We start from the raw sequence: 21,338 nt of genomic DNA on the forward strand, positions 1-21,338 counted from the left end.
TCTCTCGCGTGCGGGCGCACACGCAGACTGTCTCACTCTCTCGCGTGCGGGCGCACACGCAGACTGTCTCTCGCGTGCGGGCGCACACGCAGACTGTCTCACTCTCTCGCGTGCGGGCGCACACGCAGACTGTCTCTCGCGTGCGGGCGCACACGCAGACTGTCTCTCGCGTGCGGGCGCACACGCAGACTGTCTCTCGCGTGCGGGCGCACACGCAGACTGTCTCTCGCGTGCGGGCGCACACGCAGACTGTCTCTCGCGTGCGGGCGCACACGCAGACTGTCTCTCGCGTGCGGGCGCACACGCAGACTGTCTCTCGCGTGCGGGCGCACACGCAGACGGTCTCTCGCGTGCGCGCGCACACGCAGACGGTCTCTCGCGTGCGCGCGCACACGCAGACGCAGTCTCTCTCTCACGTGCGCACACGCAGACGCAGTCTCTCTCTCACGTGCGCACTCGCAGACGCTGTCTCTCTCTCACGTGCGCACTCGCAGACGCTGTCTCTCTCTCACGTGCGCACTCGCAGACGCTGTCTCTCTCTCTCTCGCGTGCGCACTCGCAGACGCTGTCTCTCTCTCACGTGCGCACTCGCAGACGCTGTCTCTCTCTCTCTCGCGTGCGCACTCGCAGACGCTGTCTCTCTCTCTCGCGTGCGCGCACACGCAGACGCTGTCTCTCTCGCGTGCGCGCACACGCAGACGCTGTCTCTCGCGCGCGCACGCGCAGCCCGTCTCGCGCGCAGACCTTCTCTCTCGCGCGCGCGCGCACACGCAGACCGTCTCTCGCGCGCGCACACGCAGACCGTCTCTCTCTCGCGCGCGCGCACACGCAGACCGTCTCTCTCTCTCTCTCGCGCGCGCGCGCACACGCAGACCGTCTCTCTTGCGCGCGCACACGCAGACCGTCTCTCTCTCGCGCGCGCGCACACGCAGACCGTCTCTCTCGCGCGCGCGCGCACACGCAGACCGTCTCTCTCGCGCGCGCGCGCGTACACGCAGACCGTCTCTCTCTAGCGCGCGCGCACACGCAGACCGTCTCTCTCTCGCGTGCGCACACACGCAGACCGTCTCTCTTTCGCGTGCGCACACACGCAGACTGTCTCTCGCGTGCACACACACGCAGACTGTCTATCGCGTGCACACACACGCAGACTGTCTCTCTCTCGCGTGCACACACGAGACTGCCTCTCTCTCACACACACACACACACACGCCGACTGTCTCTCTCTCACACACACACACACAGGTACCTTCCTCCCACCACGCGCAGGGTTCTGGCCAATGTTAATGCCCCAGCTAAGTCAGCATAGCCTAGGATTGACCCTTGACTTTATATCCATTATGTTACGAGGCTATGTTTCACACATCATCATCTGGGGAGCCACAATCCTGCTCTTTGTCACTTTTTGTCAATAAAAGCTCAGTAACGAAGACATTTCAAAGATCATTAGTGTTATAATTCCGTCTCGACACAAGGGGGAGTCATTGTACCATCCATATCCTCACCCAGTCCAGTTTGAGGGTCAACTTCCTTTTTCTGAGGTGGAATGAGCTAATCGAGGATTGAATTTTTTTTCTCGTCACTAATAGCCACGAAGGTAGTACATCATCAATTACTCCACTAGGAAAGCAGGTTTTTTTTATAGACACACAGAAAATAGGAGCAGGAGTTGGCCATTCGGCCCTTCAAGCCTGCTCCGCCATTCAATATGATCATAGCTGACCATCTAGTTCAGTCCCCTGTTCCTGCTTCTCCTATATCCGTCAATTCCTTTCACTCTCCAAACAATATCAAATTCCTTCTTGAAAACATTCAATGTTTTAGCCTCCATTGGTTCCTGTGACAGAGAATTCCACAGGCTCCCCATTCTCTGGGTGAAGACATTTCTCCTCATCTCAGTCCTAACTGGCCTGAGACTGTGATCCCTGGTTCTGGATTCCCCGGTCATCGGGAACATCCTTCCTGTGTTTACTCTGCATTTACCAAAGAATAAAGAACAGAACATCACAGGAACAGGCCCTTCGGCCCACCAAGTCTGCGCTGTCACATGATGCCTTTCTAAACTAAACACCTTTTGCCTCTATGTGGTACATATCCCTCTATTCCCTGCCTATTTCTGTCCAGATTTCTCTTAAACATTGCTATATTGTGTCTGCCTCCACCACCATCGCTGGCTGCACATTCCAGGCACTTACCACCCTGTGTGTAAAAAACCTTGCCTCTAACATTTCCTTTAAACTTTCCCCTTTTAAACCTACGTCCTCCAATAATTGACATTTCTACCCTAGGAAAAAGACTCCAATTATCCATTCTACCCATGCCTCACATAATTTTGTAAACTCCTATCAGGTCGCCCTTCATCCTTCGACATTGAAGTCAAAACAAACCAAGTTTGTAAACCTGTTAAATTTTGTGAGATCTCCCCTCATTCTTCTAAATGCCACTGAATAAAGTCCTAACCAATCCAATTTCTCTTCATAAATCAGTCCAGTAAAACTTTGTTGCATTCTCTCCATCACCAGAACATCCTTCCTCAGGCAAGGAGACCCAAACTGCACACAATGCTCCAGGGGTGGTCTTACCAAGGCCCTGCACAACTGCAGCAAGATATCCCTGCTCCTGTACTTTGGACAACACAGTGGCTAGCACTGCCATCGCACAGCGCCAGGGACCTGGGTTCAATTCCTGCCTCAGGCAACTGTCTGTGTGGAGTTTGCACATTCCCCCTGTGTCTGCGTGGGTTTCCTCTGGGTGCTCTGGTTTCTTCCCACAATCCAAAAATATGTGCAGGCCAGATGAATTGGCCATGCTAAATTGCCCAGTGTTAGGTGCATTAGTCAGGGGTAAATATAGGGTAGGGGAATGGATCTGGGAGGGTTGGTGTGGACTTGTTGTGCTGAAGGGCCTGTTTCCATGCTGTAGGGAATCTAATCTACTTGAATCCGCTCACTATGAAAGCCAACATACCATTTACCTTCTTCCCTGCCTGCTGCACCTGCAGGCCTCAATTGATTCCAAGCCTCTGCTATTTTCCTTTTCAGTTACCCTGCTGAAGAGTCTGTCCTGAGGTGCAGTGGTAGTGTCCTTACATCTAAGCCAAGCAGACCTGGGTTTGAATCTTACCTGTTCTAGAGGTGTGTTGTACCATCCGTGAACAGGTTGATGGGTGGAGGACGAGGAGGAATAAAAAGCCAACCCCAACTTTGAATCCCCAAAATCTTCAGAAATCTCTGTGCATCTCTAATTCCGACCTCGTCCAGCATGCCTGGTTTCCTTCAACCCCACCATTGACAGCCATGCCCTCAGTTGCCTGGGCCCCAAGCTCAGGAACTGCTTGCCTTTTTCCCAGGGTTGGGGAATCGAGGACTAAAAGGCATCAGTTTAAGGTGAGAGGGGAAAGAATAAAATGGAACCTGAGGGGTAACATTTTTGCACAGAGTGTGGAGAGAGCTGCCAGCAGACATATTTCAGGCAGGTACATTAATAACATTTAAAAGGCATTTGGACAAATACATAGATAGGAAAGGTTGAGAAGGATATGGGCTAAGTGCAGGGAAATGGGGTTCGCTTGGATGGACATTTTGGTTGGCATGGACCAGTTTGGGCCGAAGGGCCTGTCTCTGTGACGTAGGACTCTCTGACTCTCTTTTTTTAAAACCGGTACCCAGCTTGCCAGTGAAGACCAAGCCCACAAGTAGGGTAAAGCTCATTGGCCCCATGCTTGTACACCTTGATTCAAACCATCTTTACCTGGCAAAGCCAACACCTCGGCTGGTACCATTGGCATCCCGCAGTATCCTGGTGGAGATCACCTGACCGAAAGGTTTCAGCATGTTTTGGAGCTCCTGCTCATCCATAGTTAGTGGCAGGTTGGAGATGTACAGGTTCGTTGGGTCCTGCTCTTGTTGCTGTGGAGTGGAAACAAAAATGTGATTCAAGAGATGCTCCATTGTGGTCAACCGGCTTCTTGTTTCCCAGTACCCCTCTCCTGCCAAGTACACTCACTTGCTGAACTGAAGGGAAAAGTCAAATTCATATTAAGGCATTGAATGCTATTAGCCTTCTCCACTCAAATTGCTATCCTTCCTGCATGAGCTTTGGAAGAGCTTCTTGTGATCTTTTTCAATTGGCAAGGCAGATATGTTGAACAAAGTCAGCAGTTTGCTATGGAAATGGGCCTTCCTGTGACCATCCCCACCACCAACAACCTCAGAAACCATTGGTTATCATTTTCCAACTGTGCACGTTGGGCTGGCTTTGTTTTAATCCCTCCGTATCTCACAAGGTTGGCCTCAATGTTAGGCAGACCCACTCTCCCCCAAAAAAAACCTAACCCAGCGTATTGTCAGATGGTTTTGCTGCTTGAGATAGTGAGGCCAGCCAATGAGTAATCGCTTCTGATTTCCTGGTAGATTTGGATGAAATCAAACAGGCGACTGCTGGTCCAGCGAGAGGTAGGCCTCCGTTTCACCAGCCTCCTAGACTTTTGAGTCGCTGCATTTAAGATCACTTAATGGTCAATTATCGGCTCAAATCCAACCTGGGACATTTCCAGTCCATGTGACTGAGTTCCTAAAACCTTATTCACACTTATTAGCTGAGCCACACTTCTAATTCCAAAACTAACTATAATTGTTTCCCCAACCAGCAAGTGCTATTCCTCTGTCATTTGAAGTGAAATAAAACCTACCAGCATTGCCATGGCAACCACATTTGACTTCAATTTGCATGCAGATGTGGGAATTGGCGGTGGGGAGAGAAGGGAAATCGCACATCAGTCCTATTAAAACATTCATCATTCTCCAAAATGAAATTAAATGAAATAACATCCCCAAGAAAAATGGCAAAAGGTAGAGACAAAATCAAAACTTTTTGTCTTGCCCTCATCAGGACTGGAATGCAAGAAATCAAACTTTGAAAGGAAACACCAATTTATACAGTGTGAGAAGAGGGTGATGATGGTAGGACAATGGTAGGCATGGAGATGCAGCAGGAAGTATTAACTGTCAATCTTTGTTAGCTGATTAAACTCAGGCCAGACAGGTGAATTCTGATTGGTCAGGGTGTTACCATGGGGGAATGCAGCAAGGATTGGCAGCTCTACAACCCTTTACCACTGTGAAAAAACAACAGAGGCCTATGTGTTAATATATGGAGCTCCCATCACATGCACAATGCAAGCCCAACTGATTCTGTTAAAATTGGATTCCAGTGAACTTTGTATATAGTCAGGGTTACTTAGTAAATGTTGCCCACAAGTAAAATCACATTTCATACTGGATAGTACGTTCTGAATTTTGTAAGCACAGGTTGGTTGAGTGCAGTTGGCAAACTGCCCACTATGGACAGTCAAAAGGAAGTGTTATTTGATATGATCTGCCAGTTATCGAATACGGCCTACATACCTGACATCATATCGGTACTGAAACTCATATCACATTACTGATTGGTGTGACAGGCAAATACATCCTGTTCGTGATGAAAGTCACTTGTGTGTTTACTGCAATAGTAGCTGCTTGAGACAGCTAGCTTCATCCATTGTTCAGATGCTTAAGACATCTTCCCCTTCCAGGGCAACCAGAGATAGACTGGGCACTGTTCGATGAAACCAGAATGCCCAAACAGATGATGCTACCATGGGATCTCCTTGAGGCTCAGCTCTTGCTAACATTTTTAACGAATACCAGGAGAAGTGTGTCTTCAGTAGAATCACCACTAACCTCCTACCTCTTGCAAACGCCGGATGTGTAGGTGATACATTTACAATATTTGAATCCACAGCACCGAAGAGTAATAAACTCCATCGTGGGCTCAAATTTACCATTGAAATGAAGCAACAAAATCAGCTGCCTTTCCTTAGATAGATTAGTTGGGATTTTGCCAATGGCTTCTCTACTACACCTGTATATCAAAGGAAGGCGATGGCCTAGTGGTATTATCTCCAGACTATTAATCCAGAAAATCAATGTTCTGGGACCATGTGTTCGAATGCTGCCACAGCAGATGATGGAATTTTAATTCAATTTTAAAAATCTGGAATTAAGAATCTGCTGATGACCATTAAATCATTGCTGATTGTTGGAAAACCTCACCTGGTTTACTAATGTCCTTCAGGGAAGGAAATCTGCCATCCTCACCTGGTCTGATCTACATATAGCAATGTGGTTGGCTCTGAACTGCCCTCTGAAATGGTCATTCAGTTGTACCAATCGCTACAAAGTCTCAATGAAATGAAATTGAAGGGTCACCTGACATCAACATTGGCACTGGAAAAGAGCAGCAGAATCAGCCCCATTGACCCTGCAGGGTCCTCCTTGCTAGTGCCAAATTTGGAAATCTGACATTGTCTGTAAAGTATGATTCCGTGAGTATGACACATCGCTGGATATGTCCTGTCCCACTGGCAGGACAGACCCAGCAGAGGTGGTGGCACAGTGGGATACAGTTGGGAGGAAGTTGCCCTGGGAATCCTCAACATAGACTCCGGACCCCATGAAGGCTCATGACTTCAAGAGAAACATGGGTAAGGAAACCTCCTGCTGATTACCACATAACGCTATCCCTCAGCGGATGAATCAATATTCCTCCATGTTGAACAACACTTAGAGGAAGCACAGTGGGTGGCAAGGGTACAAGCTGTATTCTGGGTGGGGGGATTTCAATGTCCACTACCAAGAATGGCTTTGCAGTAGCACTACAGATCGAGCTTGCTGGGTCCTAAAGGACACAGTTGCTAGACTGGGTCTGCAGCAGGTGGTGAGGGAATCAGCAAGAGGGAAACACATACTGGACCATGTCCTTACCAATCTGCCGGCTGCAGATACATCTCTCCATGACAGTATTGGTAACAGTGACGACTGCATAGTCGTTGTGGAGACAAAGTCCTGCCTTCACATTGAGAGTAACCTCCATCCTGTTGTGTGGAACTATCACCATGCTAAATGGGACAGACTTCAAACAGATTTGCAGCTCAAGGCTGGGCATCCATGAGGCACTGTGGGCCACCAACAGCAGCACAATTATACTCCAGCACAATCTATACCCTCACATTCTGGCATATCCCCCACTCAACCATTACCATCAAGCCAGGGGATCAACCCTGGTTCAATGGAGAGTGCGGGAGTGCATGCCAGGAGCAGCACCAGATGTACCTGAGGTTGAGGTGTCAACCTGGTGAAGCTACCAAACAGGACTACTTGCAAGCCAACAGCATAAGCAGCAAGTGATGGACAGAGCTAAGCAATCCCACAACCAACGGATCAGATCTAAGCTCTGCAGTCCTGCCACATCCAGTCATAAATGGTGGTGGACAATTAAACAACTCACTGGAGGAGGCGGCTCCACAAATATCCCCATCCTCAATGATGGAAGAGCCCAACACAGCAGTGCAAATGATAAGGCTGAGGCTTTCACAGCAATCTTCAGCCAGAAGTGCTGAGTGGATGATCCATCTCAGCCCCCTCCAGTGGTCCCCAGCATCACAGAAACCAATCTTCAGCCAATCTGATTCACTCCACATGATACCAAGAAACAGTTGGAGACACTGGATACTGCAAGGGCTAAGGGCCCTGACAACATTCCAGCAAGTGTACTGAAGGCTTGTGCTCCAAACCTTGCCGCTCCCCTAGCCAAGCTGGTCCAATTCAGTTACAACACTGACATCCAACTAACAATGTGGGAAATTGCCCAGGTATGTCCGGTACACAAGCCCAACCTGATCAATTACTGCCCCATCAGTCTACTCTCGATCATCAGTAAAGTGATGGAAGGTGCCATCCACAGTGCTATCAAGCAGCACCTGCTCAGCAATAACCTGCTCAGTGACACCCAGTTTGGGTTCCACCAGGGTCACTCAGCTCCTGACCTCATTACAGCCTTGGTTCAAACATGGACAAAAGAGCTGAATTCCAGAGGGGAGGGGAGAGGGACAGCCCTTGACATCAAGGCTGCATTCAACTGAGTGTGGCATCAAGGAGCCCGAGCAAAACTGAAATCAATGGGTAATGGAGGGGGGGCGCAAACTCTGCAGTGGTTGGAGTCATACCTGACACATAGGAAGACAGTCGTGGTTGTTGGAGGTCAGTCATCTCAGCTCCAGGACATCTCTGCAGGAATTCCTCAGAGTAGTGTCCCAGGCACAACCATCTTCAGCTGCTTCATTAATGACCTTCCCTCCATCATAAGGACAGAAGTGGGGAAGTTCACCGATGATTGCACCATGTTGACCAGCATTTGCATCTCCTCAGATACTAAAGTAGTCCATGCTCAAATGCAGCAAGATCTGGACAGTGTCCAAGCTTGGGCTGACAGGTGGCAAGTAACACTTGACCACACAAATGTCAGGCTATTACCATCACCAATAAAAGATAATCTAATCACTGCCCCTTAACATTCAGCGGTGTTAACTTCACTGAATCCCCCACTATCAATATTCTGGGTATTATCATTGACCAGAAACTCAACTGGACTCACCACATAAACACAGCGGCTCCAAGAGCAGGTCAGCGGCTAGGACTATTGCAGTGAGTAACTTATCTTGTGACTCCCCAAAGCCTGTTCACCATCTACAAGGCACCAGTCAGGACTGTGATGGAATACTCCCCACTTGCCTGGATGGGGGCAGCTCCAACAAAACTCAAGAAGCTTGATACCATCCAGGACAAAGGAGCCCATTTGATTGGCACCACATCCACAAACATCCACCCCCCTCAGTAGTAGCAGTGTGTACTATCTACAAGATGCACTGCCGAAATTTACCAAAGATCCTCAGACAGCACCTTTCAAACCCATAACTACTTTCATCTAGAAGGACAAGGGCAGCAGATACATGGGAACACCACCTTCAAGTTCCCCTCCAAGCCACTCACCATCCTGACTTGGAAATATATCGCTGTTCCTTCAGTGTCATTGGGTCAAAATCCTGGAATTCCTTCCCTAATGGCATTGTGGGTCAACCCACAGCACATGGACTACAGCAGCTCAGGGCAGCAGCTCACCACCACCTTTATATGGGCAATGAGGGATGGGACATAAATGCTCATTCTCATGGCATAAAAATGAAGAGAGTCATAGAGATGTACAGCATGGAAACAGACCCTTTGGTCCAACCTGTCCATGCCAACCAGATATCAAAAAATCTATCAAAAGCCAACTTTCGCTGATGAATATACAGGTCGGGTTTCCGACAGACCCATATGTTCGAAGAGCAATCTGATCAGCAATCTCACGAACAGAGCCTCAGTCATCTGCTCACCATGAAAGCTTGATGCCGACATTGGGCCTATCAAAACTATCCAGTGAGATAATGGCTCTCCTCGTCAAATATCACTCACTGGATACAGTACATAATCATGCAAGGGCCTATGGCCATTGCTTTTGGCCCTGAACAATGCCCTGTTCCTTTCCCATTGAAGTCTACCCTGTAGTACCTCAACTCTTCCACTAAAGACTATCTTGTAGTGTCTCAGCCCTCCCATCGAAGACTGTCTCTCCACTACCTTCAACTCTTCCACTGAAGATGATCCTTCCAGACCCTGAAATCTCCCTCAAAGATCACCACATTACTCCCCTTTCTCTCTATCACAGTCAATCCAACATCATGTCCCATTTACAATGTGGTTCTATTTGAGATGCTGCTTTAGTATGCTGTCAATATGGCACTCAACATCTTGGCACTAATATCATGGTATTCCCTCTTTACAGTTCCGTGTGGCATTGGGCATTGGCAGAGGGACAACCAGCCATGCACAAGAAATGGGCATTGATTTCCACAGCACAGAGAGAAAGAACTAACATGATTCAACCAACTTGGAAAAAAATGTCAAAACTGTGGGCCAGCACGGGAAGATTCAGAGGTCAGCGACAGGAGCTTAGCTTTTGTGGGCACACTAATTAAATCAGGCAACAAAACAGTTAATGGTCTCTCGACAAAGCTGTTCCTGAAGCACACTGTTTGGGAGAAAGAAAGTGGGAGGGAGAGGGAGAATAGTGAGGTTGGCTGGAGGGTAGTGGAAGGAACACTCAGTTACAGACTGAGCAAATGTTTCACTGCTGGTTACAGCATGGAGATTTCCCAGCTGCTCTGAATGACAGTTTCAGTCCTGCACTCAACTCGTGGCGAATGCTTGATTAACAGTTCTTGGAAAAGAAAAGGGCCCATTACCTCGTGTTCCAAGAATCCAGGAAAAACAGCCATTAGAGATTTCAACCACAGAGTTGGATATGTAAAAATAAAAAGGGCAGCTCATTCCAAAGTGTACCTGCCTTGATGATATCCTTCCACTTTGGACTGCCACCCCTCACTCAGCAACTCTCCCTGCCCCTCTGCCCCTAGCACTTATTTGCATCTCTATTCACCCCTTGAAACTTACAAATGGAGCTTTCTTGCTTATTTCATTTGGCTGTTTTCACTCTTGCACTGTTCAGTCATGACTGGTAATTGGCAAAGCATCACTGCAAATACCACAGTTTTGTTGCGCCTGGAGTCTGCCAGATGTCTAACCATGTTCTGGCATTGCTTTGACAATTTCTTTTCCTCCATTTTCTTTTCCCCACACTGCCAATCCATCAACTAAGGTGATACAGGCATTGAAACACCCTCTTACCCACTGGCTCCCCATTCACACAAAGTGACAGAGTGGCAATCGGACTACTGGGAGGGCAACCTTGACCGCTATCATGACTCTTCCTCGCCTCCTATTGATAACAGCCCTGGGCTGCATTGAGCCATGGTTTGGGGAACTGGTGAGTAGTCCCAGGGCAACTCCTGACTCCAGAGATCTCCACTGGCTCGAATGCCCAAGCTGGAATCGCTGTCTTGGTGTAAGATGGCCCTCGTGCTGCATCCTGCCAGAATCAAAGCAAGTGGCAGCTGGTCAGAAGGTCGCTGTGCCAAGATGCTGATATGGCCAGACCTGACACAAGGTAAAAGTCAACAAAAACACACTTCTGGGTGGAGAAGGATTTATCTAACCTTTAGAAGAATGAGAGGCAATCGTATTGAATAATGTAAAATTCTGAATGGGGCGTGACAGGGTTGAGAATGAGAAATTGCTTCTCACTGGCTAGGGAGCTTAGAACACAGGAAGAGCATGGTCTCAAAATGAGGGGACAATCATTTTGGACTGAGAATGAGGAGAAATTTCTTCACTCTTGCAGTGTTGTGGATCTTTGGAATTCCCTGCCTCAGAGGGTTGTAGATTCGCCCCATCAATAGATTCATAAGCAGAAAAGGAAATTTGAGGATAGTGTGGAAAGATGGAGTTAAGATTGATCATTGACTATTAAAACAAAGAAGCAGTAGGCCATTCAGCCCATTGAGTCTGCTCCACCATTCAATGAGATCACATCTGATCTGATCATCCTCAATTCCACTTTTCTGCCTTTTCCACATAATCTTTAATTCCGTCACTGATTACAAACCTGTCTATTTCAGCCATGAATATAGTTATAAGGCCATAAGATGACATAGCAGCTAAATGCTGGTGGGGCAGGGAGACTCTCTCTTTAACATCCTTGTGTTCACAATAGGAATTATTCTTGAACTGATCAAGCTCCAGATTAATTTCCGTGGAAAGCTCTGTCAGGCTGAAGCTGCATAAGGTCAACAGCAAGCAGACAATGGCATACAAGTGCAGTCGTCCACACTACAGAAGCCATTCTCCAGAAGTGTTTGAGATGATTTAATACACTAAACTGAGGTGATTTGTTTTTCCTTAAAAGCCCTTTTCAACAGGCAGGCCTGAATAGGCCCAAATAATCAGTATAATAGAACGTCAAAGCATTCCATTCAGCTGAGGGTACACACACAGAGGGAGACAACAAGAGCAACTGATAGTTTTCTTCACAAGAGGAGGTGGTGGGAAAAACTACTCCCCAGTTCTCAATGCCTGGCATTTGACCAAAAGCAAAGAATGTGGAACAATTAGCAAGTGTCACGGGCCAGCTTTGTGATACTCCAGCTTGCAGAATGAGGACTGACAGCTGCTTTTCTGTTGCATCATGTCAATGAGCTAACCAAATAGCTGGTCTCCTCCTTACACCCCCACCCACTCATGAATGGCTGTCCCCTCGCCCCTAAGTGCGAAGCACACACCAAGCTATAGTGACCAGGAGCTAATCCTATTAAATAACCCTCCCAGTAAAAAAACCACATCTTCGGCCCTGTGTTAATGTTGTCTCTCTACAGCTTTCTGGCAACAATGCAGCAAATTCCATTCCAGTTTACGTTACATGCTCCCTCAGGGAATTAGACAAGAAAGGTATTGTGAAGTTAAGAAAAAAAGGCAGCTTCTTAAAGTCATCCTTCTGTTAAACCACAACAAAACGTCAAACCAGGACTTGAGGCCTTCATAAAGAGAGAACTGCTATCTACATTGACCGAACACACCTCAAAGCACTTTACTGGGCATGCTGGGAAACACACAGCAGCTGTGTGGGCACAGCAAGATCCCCTAATCAGGGAGAGCAGTCATTTAATTGATTTGGGCACTTTTTTATAAAAAATATTTCACAGGATGTGAGCATCACTAGCTGCACCAGCGTTTGTTGTCCAACCCTAGTTACCCCTTTACATGTGGTAGTGAGCTACCTTCTTGAACTGCTGCAGTCCATGTGCTGTAGATTGACTAACAATGCACTTAGGGAGGGAATTCCAGGATTTTGACCCAGCGACACTGAAGGAACGGTGATTTCCAAGTCAGGATGGTGAGTGGTTTGGAGGGAAACTTGCAGTGGATGGTGTTCTCGTGTACCTGCTGTCTTTGTCCTTTAAGATAGTAGAGGCTGTGAGTTTAGAAACTGCTCTCTCAAGAGCCTTGGGGAATTGCTGCAGTGCACCTTGTAGGTGATACACACTGCTGCTACTGGCGTCAGTGGTTTCAAGCCCTCTCAGCTTCCAAACTTGGAATCCCCAATGCCTTACTTTGGGAGGCATGTAGCACAGGGACCGGAGGTTCCCCTGCATCCTGTAAATGATCCAGCATGGGTGGGGAGGGGGACAGGATTAGGAAATTTGTATGGCCCCTTCTTTCTCACAGATGCAGTGTGGCCACCGATTGGGTTCCCATTGATAGTTGTAGAATTGCAATTCTATTGCATCTGATCAAAAGGTATTCTTGGGGTTTAGGGGTGTTTGGGACAAGGGGACATAACCGTAAAATTAGAGCTCAGCCAATCAGGGGAATTTGCTCAACCAATGAGGAAGGGCTCCTTCGCATAACTTCGAAACATAGAAAATAGGTACAGGAGTAGGCCATTCGAGCCTGCACCACCATTCAATAGGATTGTGACTGATCATGCAACCTCCATATCCCACTACCGCTTTCTCTCCATATCTTTTGATCCCTTTAGCTGCAAGGGCCACATCCAGCTCCCTTTTGAATATATAAAACAAACTGACCCCAACAGCTTTCCGTGGGAAAGAATTCCACAGGTTCACAAATCTCTGAGCAAAGAGATTCTTCCTCATTTTGGTTCTGAATGGCTTATCCCTCATTGTTAGTGTGATCCCTAGTTCTGGACTTGCCCAACATCAGGAACATTCTTCCTACATCTAGCCTGTCCAGTCCCATCAGGATTTTATATGTTTCTACGAAAGCCCCCCTCATTCTTCTAAATTCCAGTGAATACAAGTCCAGTCGATCCAGTCTTTCCTCATACGTCATTCCCGCCATCCTGGGAATCAGTCTAGTGAACATTCACTGGACTCCCTCAATAGCAAGAATGTCCTTCCTCAGACTGGGAGACCAAAACTGCACACAGTACTCAAGGAGTGGCCTCACCAAGGCCCTGTATAACTGCAGCAAGACGTCCCTACTCCAATCCTCTTGCTAGGAAGACCAGCATGCCATTAGCTTTCCTTACTGCCTGTTGTACCTTAATGCCAATCTTCGGCGACTGTTCCACCATGACACCAAGATCTCATTGCACCTCACCTTTTCCTAAACTTCCACCATTCAAATAATAATCTGCCTTCCTGTTTTTGCCACCAAAGTGATAACGGGGAGTGGAAATCTGGAACTCACTGTAAAAAGTAGTTGAGACTGAGGGTGAAGTAAAAATAATAAAATTAAGATCAACAGACATTTGCAAACCATGAATATTGATGCAGTAGATGCAGTAAAGATACAGATTGGCCATGATTTGAATAAATGGTGGACAGATCAGGCTCTTCCTATATTGCCCCCGAATGACATACCATGCTGAAGTGGGCCCCTTTTTTTTATTGTTCTTCCATGGGTTGTGGGCATCAGTGACAAGCTCAGCCGTTGACCTGAGAGGATTGCTCAAAGGGTGGTTAAGAGTCAGCCACATTCCTGTGGGTCCGGAGTCACATGTAGGCCAGACTGGGTAAGGATGGCAGAATTCCCTTGGCATTTCACATCAGTGAACTAATGTACAGTGGTTACGTGGTAACCAGATGGGTTTTTTTTAAAACAGATATTTCACAGTCACCATCATTGATGTCTACCTTTTATCCATGATTTGGAGATGCTGGTGTTGGACTGAGGCGGACAAAGTTAAGAATCACACAACACCAGGGTTATAGTCCAACAGGTTTATTTGGAAGCACTAGCTTTCAGAGCGCTGCTCCTTCATCAGGTAGTTGTGAAGTAGAAAACCTTTTGCTATAAATTCTGTGTCTTACGATCTTATACTCCACAACCAGGAGCAGCACTTCGAAAGCTAGTGCTTCCAAATAAATCTGTAGGACTATAACCTGGTGATGCGTGATTTTTAACTTTGTACCTTTTATCCGTTAAATTTAACTTCCACCAGCTGCCACAGTGGAGTTTAAACCTATGTCCCGACAGCATTAATCTAAGTTGCTAGGTTTACCAATCCAGTGACATTACCATAATACCACAATCTCACCACTTCACAGGACTGTAGCTTGTTACACGTCTAGTGGCTGGCTCACACTCAAGTACTCATTTCTCTCCTACTAGCAGTAACTATTGGCATAGGGTGAACATCTCAGGAAGAAAATTAGATATGGCAAATGAATGCTCACATCCCAAAGACAACTTTGATAACCTCACAATGACCTGTACGCAAGGGAAAGAGGATTAAAAACTACATGGGTTTCCTGCTCTGATCCCTAAATAGAGAATGCTGGAGAAACTCAGCAGGTCTAGCAGCATCTGTGGACAGAGGAAACAGAGTTTCATTCAGTGTCACCAAGATCTGGTCTCTACATGCGTCGGGGAAAAATGTTTTCTAAATTGTGCTGTTATCCATTATGTCACAATAGTTGTGTAACTGGTGAGCCTGGGTTGTTAACCGTATTGAAGGTTGAGATAGATTTTTAATCAGTAAGGGAAATCAAGGGTTATGGGGTAAAGGCAAGAAAATGGAGTTGAGGATCATCAATTCAGCCATTATCTCATTGAATGGCAGAGGAGACTCAGTGGGCTGAATGACCTACTTCTGCTCCTATGGTCTTATGTAGTTAATGTCTCAGGTTTGGGGTGGGGAGAATACAGAGGAAGATCTGTGATAGGGCAGGGGAGATTAATGACAAAAGTGTTGATGGTGAAAAGTCAAGTGAGTTGTAACGGGATAAGTAAAGATCTGTCGAAAGAAGGGGTGAATGTCAGAGTGATGAATAGCTATCGACCAAAATGAAAAATAAAGGAAAAATGAGAGCAAGACTGAAACACACAAAGATAGAATAAACAAGATGGGGAAGGCAGGGGTTACTATTTGAACAAGCTGAACTCCATATCAAGTCCAGAAGGCTGGATTGTACCTAATCAGAAAACGAGGAGCCGTTCCTCAAGCCTGCATTGAGCTTCACTAGAACAGTGCAGTAGGCCAAGGACAGAGAGGTCAGGGTGGGGGCAAGACGGGGGAAGGAAAATGATGGGGTTGTGCTTGCAGATTGAGCAGAGGTGTTTTGCTAAGCAGGCGCCCAGTCTGCATGCGTTCTCCCTGCAGTCGAGGTGACTGTGTTGAGAGCAGCAAATACAGTGGACTAAATAAAAAGAAATACAAGCAAATCATTTTAATCTTGACTGGAAGGGTTTATGATCCAATCCAATTTGAGGCGCACAACTTCCATCAAGGCCCAGGCAGCTGGAACCAAGAAAAACAAGGCTCTCGGTTTTGAAAACTTTCTGTTCAAAACATGTTAGTAACTGAAGCATGAGCAAAGTCATGAAGTGAGCATTTGCTTCCACCTAATGCCAACAGCCAATGACCTCTGTGTGACAAGACCCTCTCTTCAATTTATTTCAAAACCAATCTCCATACATCACATGTGACAACATTCTTGCAATATCTGAGGTAGCAGAAACTAATTAATGTGTGTTTTTGTCAATTCTGGATCTAACAAGGATGGGGAATGGAGGCCTTTTCCAATTTGGGGAATGTGTTAGCGACATTGAGCACACCCATGTGGGCCATGCCACCTTGAGATGGAGATGTTAAAGCTCCCAACAACCGGAGGAATACCCCCTCCGCCGGCTGCAGCAATATGACTTTTTCAAACCGCTATTTCATTCACTACCTCACCAGCCTGCTAACCTGTTATGGTGAGAAAGTTGTCCAGCCTTTTTGACCAGATGGTTAAGACAGCAAGTCATTTACAAGAGTGGCACCATTCACTAGGCCAGGAGTTCAACTGTCAGGTTAGCAGGTGAAGAATGAACATTTTTTCCTAAACGGAAGTTGAAATTCAAAGCTCAAAAAGGATCCGCAATTTTGAGATTCAGCTGTCAGCTTTGATCTGTGAAAATGACATTTTGAACACAAGGATCTATAGACCACTGATTAACCTTGCACCATCAACTGTCTTACTAAAGCAACTGCTTATATCGAGGTGTTATGTCTTCAATAACATTTGCCTGGTTGCTACTGGTACTGAGACCGAGCAGAATGAAAGGTCAGGGAGATTAATAATTTGCCATTTACTATATCAAGTTACAGACTATAAAACATGATCTTTCATTTTCTGCAGCTCCACAGAACTACACAATATTATAGCAAAAAGGCACATGAAAACTACCTTTGGCATCACACAATCTATTCAGGGTAGGTACACAACAAGCTTCACTGTATTATTATTGACAGTGCAACATATTGAACATTTTAAAGCATGAATAGAAACTAGGAAGACAGAGGCAAAATTAAGTTACATTTTTCTTACGTTACAGTATAGATTCTCTCATCACTAATACGTGGTGCCTATAGATGTATGACTCACAATCTGAAACATTTATTAAATTGCTCCAGAAGTCTGGGAATATTTAAATAGGAGCCAAAAATAAGACATATTAAATAGACAGCAAGACAACCTTTGCAAAATGAAAATGTTAACGCAGGCTGCCACATTTTGTTCACAAAATACAGAAGTGTGACCTCGAAGGGCCTTCTGGAGACAGAAGCTTTTTCTGGATGTGTGAAAAGCCCACTCAGAACAAAGATCCCAAGAGGCAGAGGCAACATAGTGGTCTTCGCAACAACTTGCTGCAGCTCCCAGTTTCCACAGTTCATTGCTTGACAGTGTTTTGTGCAGGCACAATGCAGTGGAGGTTTGCGCATCTGTCATCGTGCTATCAGATCTCTGCCAGCCCATTAGTGCGAAAATAGCGCCTTACAATGCACGAGGTGGAGAGCAGAAGTAATGCTTAGCGCACAACGAGGAAAGTCCTGCCAGCAGTGCCAACTAACACAGTGTGGACAGGTCAGCTGTCATTGTAGTTTGTATCTACTGGACACTTGAGTTAGAACTGCCCAAACCCCTTTCCCACAGCGAGCAAAAGCAATAATTTTCATGAATCCTGGCTGGATTTAATACAAAGCCTTAATGGTGAAAGGGAAGTCTGCTGAAACCATACACAAGCAAAAAAAAAAAATCAAACAACAACTCGTATTTATAAATTTTATTTTTAATCAAACTGCTCAAAGCTTCCAGGGCAGGTGGGACTTGAACATGAGCCTCCTGGCCCAGAGGCAAGAACATTATCACTGCACCATGAGAGTCCTGGCTAATTTGCATTTATATTCTGTCTTTTGTGCAGCAAACCATCCCCAAAATGCTCCAAACAATGCAAACAAACTTTGACCATCAGCTATAGAGCAGAGATTTGGGAGGTGATCAAACATTTGGTCAGAGAATCTTAAGGTGCACCTTAAAAGGATCTCCTCCAAGAGATCCGCAGGCAGGGAGGGTCAGGATGGGAGGGCTCAGGAAGCTGAAGGCACAGGCACCAGTGATGGAACAATGAAATTTGGAATGTGCAAGAGATCCAAGGGTGCAGAGATCCCAGAGGTGTGTGGGGCTGCTGGATATTGCAGGGGTGAAGCTATGGAGGGAGTGAAGGACTCAATATAATGTGAGTTGCTCGAGATGCCTCTTGAGCTTTTTCTGAAATGATGTCAGTTCTGTGAGATCCTACCTCACCCTCAACACAATCCTACCCTCCCCACCCCCAAATCACCACCACCATCACCACCATGACACACACAGCCACCTGAGATTGACAGGCCTCATAATGCCAAAAGGATACCAGGCCTAATGCTGGTACAAAAATTAAATGCCCAACAGGACTAGACAGGGCAAATGCAGCAAATATGTTCCTCAATGACCAGGGAGTCTAGAACCAGGGGTCATAGTCTAAGGATCGGGGTAGACCATTTAGGACTAGGATGAAGAGCAATGTCTTCACTCAGAGAGTGGGGAGCCTGTGGAATTCTCTGTCATAGAAAGTTACCAAGGTCAAAACATTGAATGTTTTCAAGAAGGAGTTAGATATGGTTTTTAGGAGCTAAAGGGATCAAAGGGTATGGAGACAAAGTGGGAACAAGGGACTGAGTTGGATGATCAGCCATCATTATATTGAATGGCTTTGCCGGTCCCATTTTCTATGTGCAATCAGACCTTACTTGAGTCGTAGTGAGCGCAAATTAAGATGTGTATATTCCACATTCCCCCCAAATCACCCCCTCTCCAACTGTCCCGTGTCATGGACGTCAATGTAGTCTCCCTTAAATACTGTTTATAATTTGATGATTTAACAGTTCAGAGAAGGCTAACTTGGCTGATTCCTGGGATGAGGGGCTTATCGTGAAGAAAGGTTGAGCAGGTTTGGCTTATACTTTTTGGAGTTAAGAAGAATGAGGGGCAACTTTATTGAACCATACCTGAGGGGGGTTGACAGATTAGACACTGCAGAATCTTTTCCAAGGGAATCCAAAATGTGGATGGAGAGGTCACAGCTTCAAGACAAGGCTCTCCCATTTAAGACTGAGACAAGGAAGAGTGTTTTGTGTCTCAGATGGTTGTTAATCTGTTGAATTCACTCCCCCAGGTGACTGCAAATGTGACACTTGAGATTGGGTCACTGAATATATTCAAGACTGAGTTAGACAGATTTTTGATGAACAAGGGAGTGAAAGGTTCGGGGGACAGACAGGAAAGAGGACTTGGCACCCCAATTGGATCAGCCATGCTCTTATTACTAGCAGAACAGGCCTGAGGGGCCGAAGGCCTACTTCAGCAGCAAATGATAATCAGCTTATGATCTATGAACTGCAAAATGTGGTTTACAACAATAAGTAAAGCAAAGATAATAGTGGGTGGGCATGAGGATAGAACAGAGATGAGAAAAAGGCATGGGGGGGGGTGGTGATAGTGGATGAAAGATGCTGTCCTTCCCTTCCTCAATATCGCCAAACTGATGCGGATGCCGATCCCTCCGAAAAGAGGTTTCACTGCTACCAAAATAAGTCAAACTTGTTCTCATCAACCTGCGACTGCTTGACAAGGGCATATTTTATTGTTACAAGTACTCCAATATAATCAACCAGTGGATGTGGTGTAATTGTGTTCTCTGAAGACCCACACAGGTTAGTAAACAAAATTAGATTGCATGGAATTGGGGATTATATACTGCTCTGGATTGAGATCTGGCAGAAAACAGAGGGGAGGAAGAAATGCATTATTCTCATGGTGACAGGCTGTTGTAAGTGTTGTACCATAAGGATCAATGCTGGGGCCACAGCTGTCCGCGAGCTATAGCAAAGATTTGTAGGAAGGAATTAGTTATAATATTCCAAACCTTTGCTGATGACACAAGACCGGGATGAATGTGAGTCGTGAGGAGGATGCAAGGAGGCTTCAAGAGGATTTAGACAGACTGATAGCAAGAACATGGCATAATGTGAATAACTGCAAAGTTATTTGCTTTGGTATAAACAACAAAAAGGCAAAATATTTCTCGAATGATGAGAGGTTGAAAAGTGCAGGTATCCAAAAGGACCTGGGTGTGCCTAGTCATGAGTCACTAAAAGTTAGCATTCAATGGGAGCAAGCAGTTAAGAAGGCAAATGGTATGGTGGCATTTATTTCAAGGGAACATGACTACAGAAGTTGCTGCAGTTGTATGGACCCTTGTGAGACCTCACCTGGAGTACAGAGTGCCGGTTTGATTCTGTTACCTCAGGAAGCATGTCCTAACCAGAAAGGGAGTGCAGCAGAGGTTCACTAGATTAACCCCACCTATGATGGTAGGTTTGCTTTATGAGCCAGGATTGAGGAAACCAGGCCTGTATTCTCTAGAGTTTCAAATAATGAAGGGTGACCTCAGTGAAACTTACAAAGTTCTTACACAGTTCGACTGGGTGAATGTGGATAGTATGTTTCTCCTGGCTAATAAGCCAAGAACCAGAATGTGACTGAGATGAGGAAAAGGAATTTCTTCACTTAGAGAGGGGGAATCTTTGGAAATTTTCTATCCCAAAGGACAGTGGAAGGTCAGTCATTGAGTACATTCAGGACTCAGATCAATACATTTCTCAATATTAAAGGTAATTAAGGTTGTATGGCGATAATGCAGGTAAGTGGCATTGCAGTAGAAAATCAGTCATGCTCTGTTTGCATGGTGGAACAGGCTTGAGGGCCTACTCTGAATCCCATCTCTATGTAACTAATCTCATATTGTCATGACTTCTTTTGCTGCAGCCCTCAAACCCAGACTCTTCAGGGCCTTCAATGGACATTTTCAGGTGCTTACACTTTGCTTTTAACAAATGTTTTGTGTCCCCAAGGGTTCTTGTGGTGCAGTGGCAGTGTCTCTACCTTTGACCAGGAGGCCTGGGTTCAAGTTCCTCCTGCTCCAAAGGCGTGCTGTAACATCTCTGAACAGATTGATTTGAAATTATCTGTTCTGTTTCCCTGCAGGGGCCTTGTGGTACACTGGTATTGTCCCTGTCTCTGAACCAGAAGGCCCAAGTTCAAGTCCCACCTGCTGTAGTGGTGTGTAACAACATCTCTCAACAGGATGATTGCAAAATATCTGTTCTATTGCCTGCTCTGTTTCATTTCCCTCTCCTTA

General features: G+C 46.2%; 1 protein-coding gene across 7 annotated transcripts in view; it reads right to left on the reverse strand.

Moving 5' to 3' along the window:
* LOC122543290 (RNA-binding motif, single-stranded-interacting protein 2-like) overlaps nt 1–21,338 on the reverse strand; it is a 261,569-nt gene that overhangs the window by 52,583 nt on the left and 187,648 nt on the right. For all 7 annotated transcript variants that reach the window (XM_043681795.2, XM_043681792.2, XM_043681793.2 and 4 more), the window contains exon 5: nt 3,751–3,908. In XM_043681795.2, coding sequence (XP_043537730.1) covers nt 3,751–3,908 — 158 coding nt within the window. The remainder of the gene's footprint in view (nt 1–3,750; nt 3,909–21,338) is intronic.

This window comes from Chiloscyllium plagiosum, unplaced genomic scaffold (assembly GCF_037043375.1).
Source record: "Chiloscyllium plagiosum isolate Xiang-an unplaced genomic scaffold, Cpla_swu_hap1 HiC_scaffold_53X, whole genome shotgun sequence".
In the NCBI taxonomy this organism is placed as follows: Eukaryota; Metazoa; Chordata; class Chondrichthyes; order Orectolobiformes; family Hemiscylliidae; genus Chiloscyllium; species Chiloscyllium plagiosum.